The sequence below is a fragment of the Amblyraja radiata genome, chromosome 22 (assembly GCF_010909765.2).
Source record: "Amblyraja radiata isolate CabotCenter1 chromosome 22, sAmbRad1.1.pri, whole genome shotgun sequence".
Lineage (NCBI taxonomy): Eukaryota > Metazoa > Chordata > Chondrichthyes > Rajiformes > Rajidae > Amblyraja > Amblyraja radiata.
This window is the reverse complement of record NC_045977.1, coordinates 12,094,302-12,109,971: the sequence shown is the minus strand read 5'-3', so window position 1 is coordinate 12,109,971 and position 15,670 is coordinate 12,094,302. Positions and strand designations below refer to the sequence as shown.

Sequence of the window (15,670 nt, the reverse complement as noted above, 5' to 3'; positions counted from 1 at the left end):
CATGCAGAACTTAGAAAAAATTGACAACACGTACTACCAGATTCAAGAACAGCTTCTTCAACCCTCCCCCCGTGTTATCAGACACTTGAATGGACCTCTCATATGTGAAGGATGACTTCTCGGTCTCCCAATCTACCTTGCTGTGGCCCTTTGCACTTTGTTTTAAATGCACTTTCTCTGTAGCTGTAATACTATATTTTGCATTCCGTTCTTAATCATTTTTTCACTACCTTGATGTACATCATCATGGTATGATTTGCCTGGATAATACATAAATCAAAGTTTTTCACTTTATCTAGGTACACGACAATAAGAAACCAATACAAATACTAATTATGCATGTAAAATAAGAACAAAATACAGTAAATGGAACATGCTGGAATAACCAAGCGTGTTAGACTGCATCTGTAGAAAACAAAAATGTTAATGGTCATCAGATTAGAAAGAGAAAAATAAGTTAGCAGCAAAATGTGGGATAAACGAAGAGAATTTCTGTGATGGAGCAGACATGTGGCAGATGGGCTAAGGTACAGTGGGTTGTGTAATTTGTTGCTGATGTGGTTCTGGCATACTAGATGCGTTCATCAGGCCAGAATACACACAGCATATAAATGACAAAAGGATGTCAAATAATGTGATTCCTGCATAACCAGGAAGAAAGTGCACGTTATCTAATGTTGGAGAGTTTGATATCAAGTCTGCAAGGCTACAACATACCCTTACAGGGATGAAACATTGTTCCTTGTGCAGGAGGCCACACTAGGCTGTGGGCCGAGGAGCTTTATTCTGCAGTTTCGTGACCCAAGTCACCAAACTACATGACATTTTCACATATTGTGTAAAAAAAATTATATAAATCACCCCTGAAACTCGATATGAAGAAGACTTGCACATTTTTATTAAATTAGAGAAAAACCGGAAAAATCTCAGGTATTTTTTAGTCCAATCAAAGCACGTTTAACATTGAGTTGTCTGCCAGTTGGCCAATCACGCGCTTTGTTTCAGGCTAGCACACAAAATGGCTGAGGGGGCTTCACAGATGCCTGTTTTACTGGAGATTCCGATTTGTTGTTCCGTGGAATAAATGTCGCGGAAACTTGCAGCAGGTAATTGTATTTAGTGGGGAAAGCATTAAAAAGGCTGAAGAATGCTGCTAAGTTGAGGAAGTGGAAGAAAGCCTTGAAAGCAAAGTCCCTGCTGAGGTCCTGGAACACAAAGATTAAGACAGTCAGGAACCAACTCTAACTAAAAGGTAAGATCTAAAGTCTGAATTTATGAAAATCTATCTGTATGGAGTTTAATTAATTTAATTGCACCCTTTTATAATGTGAATAAATTCATTCATTCACTTACTTCATTCATTCACTTACTTCATTCATTCATGAAGTTGAGGGCCTATACTATATGTTTCAATAGAACAGTCAATTAAACATTGTCACTAATGCCAGCCTGTTGTAGAGTAATGTCTTTAACAGCTAATCTCGGAGCTGCCTGCGAAAACTTACAGGGAAAAAGTGCTCCGATCGCGGGGCCTAGGTACTCGCGGTAAAGTGAAGCCGCGGTCTCAATTAATAAGCGGCCGATTCGCGAATGTGGAGCCGCGGATCATCTCCGCGGGCGGGCAGGGGGGGGGCGGGAGGCTGTACATAGTGCCGTCTTGAGCGGCCGTTTTCAGACCCCGATAACGGGAGAAAAACGGAGGGATTTCTGACCATTTCTCACTGCAATGGAAGCCTATAAATAGCGATCGGTATCCCTCCGTTCTTCTCCCGTTATCGGGGTCAAAAACGACCGCTATAGACGGCACTATGTACAGCCTCCCCCCCCCCCCCCCCTGCCTGCCCGCGAATCGGCCGCTTATTAATTGAGACCGCAGCTTCACTTTACCGCGAGTACCCATGTCCCGCGATCGGAGCACTTTTTCCCGGTAAGTTTTCGCAGGCAGCTCCGAGATTAGCTGTTAAAGACTTATTACTCTACAACAGGCTGGCATCAGTGACAATGTTTAATTGACTGTGCTATTGAAACATATAGTATAGGCCCTCAACTTCATGAATGAATGAAGTAAGTGAATGAATGAATTTATTCACATTATAAAAGGGTGCGATTAAATTAATTAAACTCCATACAGATAGATTTTCATAAATTCAGACTTTAGATCTTACCTTTTAGTTAGAGTTGGTTCCTGACTGTCTTAATCTTTGTGTTCCAGGACCTCAGCAGGGACTTTGCTTTCAAGGCTTTCTTCCACTTCCTCAACTTAGCAGCACTTTCTTCAGCCTTATTAATGCTTTCCCCATTAAATACAATTAACCTGCTGCAAGTTTCCACGCCATTTATTCCACAGAACAAAAATCGGAATCTCCAGTAAAACAGGCATCTGTGAAGCCCCCTCAGCCATTTTGTGTGCTAACCTGAAGCAAAGTGCGTGATTGGCCAACTGGCAGACAACTCAACGTTAAACGTGCTTTGAGTGGACTAAAAATTACCCGATATTTTTCCGTTTTTTCTCTAATTTAATGAAAATGTGCAAGTCTTCTTCATATCGAGTTTCAGGGGTGATTTATATACTTTTTTTTACACAATATGTGAAAATTTAATTTAGTTTGGTGACTTGGGTCACGAAATCTTATTTCTAGACACATTTTTGATGCTCGGCCCACAGCCTACACATAAAGCCCTGACTCTCATTCTGAAAAAGGGTTTCAACCCGAAAAGTCACCCATTCCTTCCCTCCAGAGATGCTGCCTGTCCCGCTGAGTTACTCCAGCATTTTGTGTCTATCACAAGACCATGTCCTCTTTTGTTGAGAAGAGGTTATCTGAAAAAGAATGTTTGGGACATACGATGATGGGAATGGTTAAAAGGACAGGTATTGCTTCTCCTCAGATCATCTTAAGGTGAGCGGCTTAGAAGGAGTAGACTTTTTGGAGTGCATTCATGAGCATTTTTGAAGAAAACCCTATAGGACGAAGGTCAGTTCTAGACCTGTTCTTGAGGAATTTGGTGATGGGAATGTCGGTGGGAGAGCATTTCATAGTGACCATTAAAGTAGCAATGAGTTGGTAAGATGGACACAGAAGTGGCAGATGGAATTTAATCCTGAAAAACGTGAGATGACATACTCTGGGAGCCGGCATAAGGCTAGGATATATACACTGAATGATAGAACTCCAAGATGTACAGGAAAATGGAGAGCTTGGTGCATGATGATCTTGATGGCATCAGCACAAGTGGACAGAGTGGTTAAGAAGGCATAAGGGATATTTTCCTCCATTAGCTGGGACATAGAATATAAGTGAAGGATAGTTATGTTGCAACTACTCAAACCTTAATTAAATCACAGCTGGAGTCCTGTGCTTAGTTTAGGTCACCACCATATAGGAAGCACGAGATGGCACTTGGGAGGGAGCAGTGGTGATTCACCAGGATGCTACCAGAGATGACGCATTTCAATTATGAGACTGAATAGGCTGGGTTTGCTTGCCTTGGAGTGGAGAAGGCTCATAAGGGTATAGATGATTATGAGAAGCAGTGACAGGGAAGATAGTGAGAAACCAGGTTTAAGGAGATTTAAAGAGGATTTCTTTACCCAGAGGGTGATGGAAATTTAGAATATTCTCCCCGAGTTGGTGATGGAGGCAGTCACTTGTAAGGCATTTAAGACATGGACTTGAAGCATCATGGCATCAAATGCGAGGGATTGAGTTCTGGAAATGGTATTAATGAAGGTAGACATTTGGTGTTCATCATAGATACAGCGGCCAAAAAGCCAGCTTCCATGTAGGTTACTCTATGGTTATGATGTCAATACCTTGTAGGGCTGGAGGGCTTTAATTGAGGAAATCGTTAGAAAAAAGTATTGCATGTTATCCATTAACATTAGCTTTACTTTGTGCTTAGACTAAGTTTTTTTCACAATCTTTAAGATGTAGCTTGTAAATTAACTGCTTGCAGTTGAAATGGATGCAATACTGGGACAAAACAAAAAATTTTATAAAGCTCTTGTATGTGCACATGAGCAATCTTTACATTTTGATGACCCTTGATGTTTCTGAAGCAAATGTCTATTTGTTTTTAATTGAAATTCCGACTTTCAACAATACTTGGCATTTGTGGTGCACGGAATGGTTTTATGTTACAAAATGGGTATATGAATGGGTGTATAAACCTAAAGAGATGATGGCAATGTATGGCATTGAACATGACAATTTACTAACAAGTTGAGTGGTCTGTGGCTACTAGTGTTGTGTCAATGAACATAATTGGCATGTTGACATTTAAAATTTAGTCTAAGTTCAATATTAACTGGAAATGAATCTGTAAACCCATCCATCATTCCATAAAATTGCTTCCATTTGCTCCATATACATTTAATTGAGAGAGATGAGGGTGGGGTCTAGTTTAGTAGCAACTCCTTTCATGGAATTTTTTTTTTTAAAGGATGAATTTTCATTATTTTGTGGGCTGCAAGGCACAGAGTGGAATTATTTTTTTTGTCACGATTGTTGATTTTGCCCACAAATAGAAGGCGGAAAGAGAAATTGAGAGTTAGATGATTTTACCTTTAAAATGTCTACGCTAAATTTGGCTGATGTACCAGGGACACTCTCTTGCTTGTTCTACAAAGAAGCATAGAAAATAGGTGCAGGAGGAGGCCATTTGGCCCCTCTAACCAGCACCGCCATTCATTGTGATCATGGCTGATCATCCACAATCAGTAACCCGTGCCTGCTTATTGTTACTGATGTGGATTTTGCATGAGATTAAAAACATATAATTTCAATTTACTCATGGGGTGGAGGCACCACTGTTTCAGCTGACACTTATTGTCCTTGTAAGGCTTTCAGAGTCAGACAGTCAAATTCATTTGGAGTCACAAATGGACCAAGGAAGACATTTTCTTCCCGGAGGTATATTAATGAATCAAATAATTTGGGGAGGGGGAGGGGGGGGGGGGGGGGGGGGGGGGAGAATTAATGCTGTTGGCTTTATATTTCAGATTTATTTAATCAATTGCAAGCAAAAAGAAAGGAATTCAGCAGCATTTGTGGAGGGAATTGGACAGAGTGGAATGTAGTAGAGAACCAATCCAGTACATCTTCTGTCCATTCTCCTCCACAGATGTTGCCTGACCCGCTAAGTTCCTCCAGCGCTTCATCTTTTGCTCATGTTTTCAGCATCTGCCATCTCTTATGTCTACTTATTTAGTCAATTGGTTGAAATTAAAGCCCCCAGCCCATCTGAAGAAGGGTCTCGACCCGAAACGTCACCCATTCCTTCTCGCCAGAGATGCTGCCTGTCCCGCTGAGTTACTCCAGCATTTTGTGTCATACTCCTGAATAACATGTGTGTACTTATTAATTTGTAGTTTACATACACAAAATGGCCACATGACTGTTCCAGAAGTTATAAATTGAAGTCAAGCACATTAATTGCTGGTGTACATTTTTGCCTCACCGGCACTGAAGTAACTTTAAAATGCAAATGAGGGATTAGTTATCGAGGTTCAGAATTTATCCCCTATGCAGAGTCATTTCATTTTTGAGCTAGCAGGTTCCTTTACGTTTATTCTTTGTACAAACACATTTGCATTAACTGCAGGTAAATCTCAGCTGCAGAAAAAATAACGGCCTCAGACTACTGCTTAGAAATTTTAGAGATCTGTATTTTAAAACAACATTTCCATGAAAACATTAAGATTGGAGAACTCTGGGAACGGCAAAAATCAGTTGAAATCATTTTTAGAAACAGAACATTTGTGATTGTGTTTTTTTCATACTCTTGCCCTGCACTGGTGGTAGCTGATGGATACATTCTGTGACACTATTTCCAAGATAGAAGAACAGCAGAAAAGCATTGCAAACAATTACCCTCTCATGGCCATCATCTTGTAGTTACATAGCCCAGGTGCTGTCATGTGATTTTGTAGCTAGTAATAAAGAATTTTTATCGTATTTTATGTTGAAATAATCTACAATTTATTTTTGAGCATAAATTCTAGTTATACATTAGATCCCAGTTGGATACTAATGGAAATGTTTTCAAAAAGTATATCATGCAAGTGAATTATTTAGACAATTAAAAAAACCCATAAACAGACTGATTGACACAACTAATGAATCAAAGAAGAGGGTTATCCGTAAAATTGAATTGTATTTAAATATTACCTTGTATTTTATTCATGAGGCTGGTAAAGAAACAAAAATGCTGAGTGCATTGAATTTTTAATATTCTACCTTGCTATTTCCGTGATAAGCCAAGGGGGACTTAAGTCTCAAGATGGAGTGTGGCTCCTCTGACGTCAGTCGTGTATAAGTAGGATCCTTACAACTGGCAAAAGGAAGCAACTGCAAATCTCAAACTACTGTAGATTTGTATCCTCTTCCCGAAGGACAATCTCAATACCTACCTCCATCCCATTCCTCTGCCCCCTATCCAATACCTGAGTTAGAATGTAATTTTATTTAGAATGGGATGCCATGAAAATTTGATGTTTATTCCACTCAGTGCTTGTTCACCTTTTCACATCTTGCAGCCTTGCATCAGTGAGCAGGAAAGATCAAAGTTGTGAATTTCTTCACTCCATCATTAACGCACATATTGGCGTGGCATGTGGCTTCATCAGCTCATTAGCATCATTGTCACTTGACCAGACCTCAAAATGTATCATGCTGGTGCTAAACGTTTCCCCGAATAGTTACATCTTTCATGAAACAATGAATCACTGAAGCCTGAAAGAGGGAAGTATTTCTTTAGAAAGTGCTGTCTGCAAAATCTCCTTCCCATTTTAGGTTGCCATGGATATGTGCAAACACCGCCTTATTTTTAAACAGTGGCACACCCTTGTTTCAGCTATGTTGCCTTTCTGACTAGTATTGCTGGTGCCTTGTAATGACATGTAAATAGGTATAGGCTTAGGTGGGTGTGTCTGAAGAAGGGTCTGGAGCTAAAATGTCTGTCCATTTCCCTCCACAGATGCAGCCCAAACCCACTTTGATCCTCCATCAGTGTTATATTGTTTCTGCTCAGGATTCTAGCATCTGCAGTCTCTTGTGTCTTTAATCTTTATGTGTTAGCATTGAGTTAATTAGTAGGTTTCTCTAATTATGACTAATGTTCTGGAGAAAGCTGCTTTTAATTCATACAAAACTCTTCTGGTTTATACATTAGCATGGGAGAAAGACTAAATGCATTAATATATATGGTGAGGTGAACCCTGAAATGAAAGCCTTGGATAATCTGAACAGCTTTGAATCACATGAACATTTTTCATTTTTCAGGCATTCTCCTCGCACCCAAGTGGCCTTTCAAATCAAATGCCTTGTGCCATCCAGATGCAGCCAGCGCCATCTGTTGTCCAAACGACACAGCTGTTTCTCGACATGCTGCTGGGCTGTTGTCCAACTTATCCCCCCCCCCCCTTTTGAGTACAACACATGGTTTAGAATGGAACAGGAAACCTGGTCCTTTTCTTTCTCTTCCCCCCTCATGGAGTGTTTGATATGCAAAGTTGCAGATGTCTCTTAACGATGAACTCTTAAGTGTCCAAGTATCTTGCATAGATGTGTAGGAAGGAACTGCAGATAGACACAACAAGCTGGAGTATCTCAGCGGGTCGGACAGCATCCCTGGAGAAAAGGAATAGGTGACATTTCGGGTCAATACCTTTCTTCAGCCAACATAATCAAGGACCTTTTTCACTGCAGTCATTCTCTCTTCTTCCTTCTGATGGGACTTGACCCGAAACATCACTTATCCCCTTTTCTCCAGAGATGCTGACTGACCCGCTGAGTTACTCCAACTTTTTGTGTCTATCTTGCATACTTATTTAAATGCCTCAGTTCTCCATTCCTATGGCAATCAGTGATTAAGATAAAGGGTTTGTTGTGATTGCAATTGATATTCCTGGCATTAACCTACAAATAACTTTGAATTTGATCTGGGATTTTTATTTTTTAAAGACTTTGCTTGTCTTTTTATTGCTATTGCTTTAGTATTGTCATGTGTACTGAGATATAGTGAGAAACATATTATGTGCTATCCAGGAAAATCATGCCATATACCAAAGGTAGTGCGAAAGAGAAAAAGATTCAGAACAAAATACAGCGTTACAGCTACAAGAGTACCAACTTCTACAGATTCACTGCAGAAAGCATTCTATTGGGATACATCACAGCATGGTTTGACAACAACTCCGCCCAAGACCGCAAGAAATTGCAGTGAGTTGTTGATATAGCCCAGTCTATCACAAAGGGAAACCTCATCACCATCGACTCCATACTTCAGTCTGCCTCGGGAAACCAACCAACATGATCAAGGACCCTTTGGAGCCCCAGACATTCTCTCTTCTCCCTTCCCTCCTTGGACAGGAATTACAAAAGCCTAAAAGCATGTACCACCAGATTCTTCCCCGCTGTCATCAGGTGACTGAGTGGTCCACCCATAAATCAGGGTGTAGTCATGATCTTCCAATTTATGTAATTGTGGACCTTATACTTTTTCTCAGGTAGACAAAAATGCTGGAGAAACTCAGCAGGTGAGGCAGCATCTATGGAGCGAAGGAAATAGGCAACGTTTCGGGTCGAGAAGGGTCTGAAGAAGGGTCTCGACCCGAAACGTTGCCTATTTTCTTGGACTTGTGAGGAAGTAGAGGTGTTTTTGTGCTTTGTTGGTTATAGTGTCAATGTATTTGGACCAGGACGAATCATTAGTGATATTTAAAGCAAGGAACTTGAAGCTCTCAACCATCTCAAATATGCAGATAGGGGCCTGTACTCTAAACTGCTTCCTAAGGTTGATGCCATGCCTTTGTTTTACGGAGATTGAGAGAGTTTGTTGTTTTTTTACGCCATGACCTAAGCTCTCTATCTCCTTCCTGTACTCTGTTTTGTCATTGTCTGAGATCCATTCATTATGGATCTCCGCGGGAGAAAAGGAGGAAAGAAGGTATAAGTTATTTGCCTTCCATCACAGTGGGGAATGTGAGGTCGCTGAAAAAAACAAGATGGACGTGCTGCCTGCACTGGTGAGGATTCGGAGGGAGTGCCGTGAGTGCAGTGAGCTTGGTGTTTTGCGGGGACATGACTCCACGAGGACATCCCGGAGTCTAGTGTGAGTGCGGACGGCTTTCTGAATGTTCGGGCGGACAGGGACTGCAGAGAGAGTGACAGCGGTCAGTACAGCTCTGGTCACACCACGGGTGAAGGAACGTGTGTGTGTGTGTGTGGCCCGGACATTGAACTGATGGCTGTGGGTCTCCGCTTATGCTGTGTGCCCTGGGGATTCTCACACGCCGCTGTGGTGGCTGTTTAAGTCTATGTTTAATTTTTATGTGGTTATGTATTTTGTTGCTTTTTTATACGAGATGGCAAATCAAATTCCTTGTATGTTTACATACTTGGCTAATAAATTACAATACAATGTAATCTGCAAGCTTGTAAATTGAGTTAGAGCAGAATCCAAGCCTATAGGGAGTATGGTAAGAGGCTGAGAACACAGCCTTGTAGGTCACCTGTGTTGAGAATTATCATGGAACATATTTTGTCGCTTATCCTTATTGATTGCAGTCTATGGGTCAGGAAGACAAGGATCCATGTACTGAGGGGATTGCTGAGTCTTGGGATACAAGGGATTAGAGATGTGTTTGGTTGGATTTATGGTGGTGAAGTTGGAGCTATTGTCAATAAATAGGAGGCTGATGTATGTGGTCTTGTTATCCAGATGTACCAGGATGCGTATAATAATAATAATAATAAATTTTATATTTAATGGGCGCCTTTCATACAAAATCTCAAGGACACCTTACATAGTAATCGGAATAAAAACATATAATCGGAGTAAAACAAGTAATTAAAGACATCACAATGACACAAATTAAAAACAGAATTCAATCCAAAAACAGAAAATCAAAAACACAGTGTGAAGAGAGAGCAGCGGCAACCAATTCGTGCCAGCGTCCACTCTCTCTTCACGGCAGCCATCTTGGACACAGACCTACAAGACTACAGTTAGACAAAAAAAATCATCCCCCCACAGTGGATAGCACTGTGGAGGAAGGCACAATGTCCAGTCCCCACCCCATGTTCACCCCAAAGTCAGGCCTATTGGGGCCACCGCAATTGCCTCTACGGAGGCCCGATGTCCCTGGCCGTTCTCACCGGGTGGTCTTGCCCCGGCGTCGGGAGAGTCCTTTCGGCGGCTGGGCCACTTGGAACGGCCGCTTCTTGGTTGGAGCCCGCGGCTGCCGAAGCCGACAAGGCCGCGCCGGTTTGGCGCTCCTAGGCTCCAGATGAAAAAGTCGGCGACCGCTCTCCTCACTGCCGCCTTGCCGCCTCTACGCACGCCGCCTCTCCGCTCCGCAAACCCGCAGCCCGGAGATGTTGCTCACGGCGGTCCAGCTCGCCAGAGCTCCAGCGCGGCGACCCAGGCAAGGCATCGTCCGCTCCAGCGCTCCAGCGCTCCAATGCAGTGCCGCCACGCAGGCCGAGGTGCTGGGTGGTTCCCGCCAAGAAACGGCGCTCCAAGCCCGCTGGTAGGCCACGACGACGGGTCGACGGGCAGCCCGGAAAAAAGGCTGCCACACCGACCAGGTAGGGACCTATAAATAAAGTAACACCTACCCCCCCACATTAAAAGACCATATCCCCTACAAACAAAAAAACAGGACTCACTAATAGGGCCAGCATGTGTCGTGGACCTGTTGCAGTGGTAAATTTATTACAGTGGATCTGGGCTATCTTGGAGGCTAGAGTTGACCAGTCTCTCGAAGCACTTCATGATGATGAATGTCAGCGTCACCTGATCATTGTCATTAAAGCATGCTCCCTTGTTTTTATGAAGCACTGGGATGGTAATGGTCTTCATAAAGCAGGTGAGATCCTCAGATGGGACTAGGGAGAGGTTAAAGATATCCACGAATATTCCCTGCAGATGGTCTTCAGAATACAGGCGGTGGCTCCATCCGGGCCAATCCCTTTCTGTGGGGTCATTCTTAGGAAGGCCGATCTGAGGATTAAAATAGTGACCATGAATACACGACCACCAATGGCTGTCAGGGTGGATGATGTCATTCCACTGATATCCTCAAAAAGAGCATAGAATGCATTGAGCTTGTCAGAGAGGGTTGCATTGCTGCCAGCAAACCTGCCCAACTTCGCTTTGTGGCCTATTATAGCCTGCAAGCCTTGTCACAATCAATGGTCAGTCTGGTACTCTAACTTGGTCCCGAATCACCTCTTGCTGTCCCTGATGCCATTACAGTAAGGAACGTGGGGAATCCGGTGGTGGATGTTTATGTTAATTTTTATGTAGTTGTGTGTCTTGTTGATTTGTTTTTAGTATGGCAATTCGAATTTCACTGTACCCCAATTGGTACAAGTGACAATAAACTGACCTTGAACCTTGATAGCTTTGCAAAGGTTACACCTAGATTTCTATATATGACAGCTTTATGTAATATTCTCCAGGATTGTGTGGTAAAATGGTGTTCTGTGACAATGGTGGAAACCTAGATTGACAGTGATTGTGCTTGTACATGTCCTGCATAAGGATAAATCTTGACAATGATTTTTATGATTCGTGACAAACAATGCCTCCGGTGAAATGTCCTGGTGTTGCCAGCGCCATCTGTTGTTCAAATTTCTTATGAAACTTGCAGATTTACTGATAGATTTTTTCCCATCATCCTTTACACTAATACAGTCATGGGAAAATTCACAGCTATAATTTTTTGTCGTTGAATAATCAGCATGAGTAATACATCCCCAAAGTTGAGGTTGAAGAGGATGGAAAACAATTAATCTAGAAATGTTTATGTGGTTATTTCTTTTTAGCAGATTCCAAGTTTGGGTGGGATGAGGTAAAGGGAGATAATCAAATGGCACTCCCTGGGCTTTGTTCATCTATTCCATGTTGACATGTTTATTCTTGTAGTATTGTCCATTTATTGTGCAGTTACATCAATGTGTTAAGGTTGTACTGTTCTTGGCAATTCTGATATATTAAGCTTACAATTGACATTCTTGGCATTTTTTGATTGGCAGGTTGCTCTTTTGGATGTTGATATATGTGGTCCATCAATTCCTAAAATGATGGGAGTAGAAGGTGAACAGGTAAGAATAAAATTCAACAGTTGTGAGTAATTGGAAACATTTTAATTGATATTGAATCATCTCACTCATTGAAACAGCATCTTAAAATTCTAGTAGTGGCTTGGTAATTACCAATTAAATCAAGTTAGACTTCAGAACACTTTCTTTCGTAAACAGTGTGTTACCACAATAATGATCCTGGTGAAGAAAAGTGACTGTTAAAAATGTGATTTATTTACCACAATGTACTTTTACTTTCTAAGCATGTGTTATTAAATATGTTATTAAATAAAGTGACAGCATTATTAAGTATGTTATTAATAAAGTGACAGCATTATTAGGTGAGCTTGGATTGATACAAAGCAAAAGGAGTAAATTGATTGGGTTAGCTCTACTCTCTGGGAAGCTCTACTGGCACATTTTGAACAAGGAATAAGTAACCTGTACTGGAACGGACAAAGACTCAGAAAGATAAGTTTGCATTCACATAGCACTGGTCATAACTTTAGCCTGTGTCCCAAAATGTATACACTACTGAAGTAATATAGGACATACCATTGATAGACACAAATTGCTGGAGTAACTCAGCAGGTCAGGCAGCATCTCTGGAGAAAAAGGATGAGTGACATTTCGGGTATGAACCCTTCTTTAAACTAAAAGTAGGGAGGGAACTAGAGGTAGGAAAAGGCCAGAACAAATCGGGGCTGGCAACAGATGACCAAGGAAGGGTGTAGTCCATAATGGCCCATTGTTGGCTGGGGAAGAGGTGATTACGAAGGGATACAAGGATGTGAGCAGTGGAACTTGTAGGACCACTAGGGTGGGGCGGGGGGGGGGGGGGGGTTACATACCAGTGGTTGGTGGTTGGCTTGTTAATTGAACCTCAGACTAGAACTTTGATTCTTCACAAAAGAGGAAGCTGATTTGAAGATACAGGTGCACAACCTTTTATCCGAAAGCTTTGGGACCAGACACTTCTCGGATTTCGGAATTTTTCGGATTTCCGAATGGAAGATTTTTAGCGTAGATTAGGTAGGTAGAGCGGGCGGCTTGAAAAGTCTGGAGCGGCTGCCTCCTCCCCAGGAGACCGGGGAATCATTGTAAATCATTGCTTAAATGTTAGTCAGTTAGTTTGGAGGGATTGTATGTGGTGGGGGGGGGGGGGGGTGAAGGGGGAAACTTTAATTCTTAGTCCCCTACCTGGTCGGAGAGGCGGGGAGCGGGCAATGCCTTACCGCGGCGCTCCAAATCCAGCGCCACCCGCGGCCGGACGCCCGCAGCCCCAGCTCCGCGATGTTGGGAGTCGGCGGCGTCGCAGCACTGGGATACCAGCGGGGAGCGGGCAATGCCTTACCGGGTCGCCGTGCGGTAAGCTCCGGAGCACTGTGGCCGCCGACACACAACATCGCGGAGCTGGGGCTGCGGGCGTCCGGCCGCGAGCCGCGCTGGATTTGGAGAGCCGCACAGCCAGGGGTAGAGTTGCCGGGGTTGGAGCTACAACCGGCTCCGCCCACGGCCGGACTTCCGCAGCCCCAGCTCCGCGATGTTGGGAGTCGGCGGCCACAGCGCTCCGGAGCTTACTGCACGGCGACCCGGTAAGGCATTGCCCGCTCCCCGCCTCTCCGACCAGGTAGGGGACTAAGAATTAAAGTTTCCCCCTTCACCCCCCCCCCCCCCCCCCCCTCACATAAAAGCCCTCCAAATTAACGGACTAACGTTTAAGCAATGATTTACAGATGTTTAAGTGTCTCCCAAGTCTCCGGGGAGGAGGCAGCCGCTACAGTAGTACAGACCTGGGTTGACCGTGGGTAGTTTCGGGTCAAGTTTGGCGCCAAACGCGAGCTTTGGTGTGCAGACGACATCCTGGAAAAAAAGTCCGGTTTTCGGAGCTTTTCGGTTTCCGGAACTCCGGATAAAAGGTTGTGCACCTGTAGCACTAAAAGATGATAGCACTAAATAAAATGATAATAATTAAAGAGTTTTCATAATTAATTGTTTATTGCAAACAAACTATCCGTGCTTTTCAGAGATGCTGCCTGAGCTGCTTCAGTACTGTTTTTTTTGCGTAGACCAGCGTTTGCATTTGCAAAAGTAGGTGTAATATTTCTGTGGACTCGAATAACATTTGACAAATGTTTGACAAGCCCCTGCAACTAAGAGGAAAGTGATAATATTTATGAAAAATTGATGCTTTTAAGATAATAGAATATAGAACTCAGAACAGTACAGCATAGAAATGGGTCCTTCAGCCCACAATGTTTGTGTCACACACACGCAGGTAGTGTGATGATGCTTTCTCTCTCACAATCACTCACAAGGGCAATGTGATGATCCTCACACTCACACACGAAGGGCAGTGTGATGCCACACACACACACACACACACACACACACACACACACACACACACACACACACACACACACACACACACACACACACACACACACACACACACACACACACAGCAGTGTGATGCTGCTCACTCTCACACACCAACAAGGATGGTGTGACAATTCCCACACACACGGGCAGTGTGATGCTACACACACACGGAATATTGTCCGTCCACCCATTCCTTTTATCAATGAGCCAGTTATGAATCCATATGACCACTTTTCTCTGTCCATACTTGTGTATGGCTTGATTGTGCTTGTGTATGCTAGAACATAGAAACGTACAGCATAGGAACAGGCCCTTTGGCCCACAATGCCTGTGCTGAATGTAATGCCTAGAAACGCTACTCTCATCTGCCAGCACATGATCCATATACCTGCATTCCATGCATGTCCACGTGCCTATTAAAACTGTTAATCACCTGCATCTTAATCTTCTGAATCAGCCTACCATTGGGAACTTTCTCAAGTGCCTTACTATAATCCATTTAGTATTACTTATTTATGTCAATTAGGCTAATCTTTATTATTCACATTAATGGAACTGGATTTCAGAGCCATTGAGCATTAATAATATCAAGGAAGTTATTAATTAATAAAGCTTCAAATTAACAAGGGTGCACTGAAATCTTTCAATGCAAATCCATTTTCTAACTCCTTCATTTCCACCTCTTTGCAGATCAGGTCCCCTCAGTAATATATTCTGTAGCAATTAACAGTTGCCCTTAATTCTGGGGCTGAAGTCTGAAGAAGGGTTTCGGCCCGAAACGTCGCCTATTTCCTTCGCTCCATAGATGCTGCTGCACCCGCTGAGTTTCCCCAGCAATTTTGTGTACCTTCGCCCTTAATTCTTTGCTTGATTATCTGTTTTTATTCAATGGATCATGGATGTTTGCCACCTTTGGCAAGCAGGACAGATGGCGAAATCCCCTTCTCACCGGTGTCCTCACAGATCCACTCAGGGATGAGCTTTTGGTTCTTGTTTAGAAACAGGAACAATTTCCTGTTTCCTTCTTACGAAACAAAAACTTTCCCATCAATGAAACCCAACCCAGCAAAAATTGAGGAAGAAACCTGATCTTTGTGGGAGACAGTCTGAAGAATGGTCTCGACCTGAAACGTCACCCATTCCTTCTCTCCAGAGATGCTGCCTGTTCCCGCTGAGTTACTCCAGCATTTTGT

At 42.9% G+C, this 15,670-nt stretch overlaps 1 protein-coding gene across 2 annotated transcripts in view; it reads left to right on the top strand.

Moving 5' to 3' along the window:
• Positions 1-15,670, top strand: part of nubp1 (nucleotide binding protein 1) — a 62,899-nt gene that overhangs the window by 23,896 nt on the left and 23,333 nt on the right. Inside the window, exon 4 of one of the 2 annotated variants that reach the window (XM_033040421.1) lies at positions 12,045-12,113. The exons of the other annotated variant lie outside the window; for it this stretch is intronic. Coding sequence (XP_032896312.1) covers positions 12,045-12,113 — 69 coding nt within the window. The remainder of the gene's footprint in view (positions 1-12,044; positions 12,114-15,670) is intronic. 2 annotated transcript variants of the gene reach the window in all.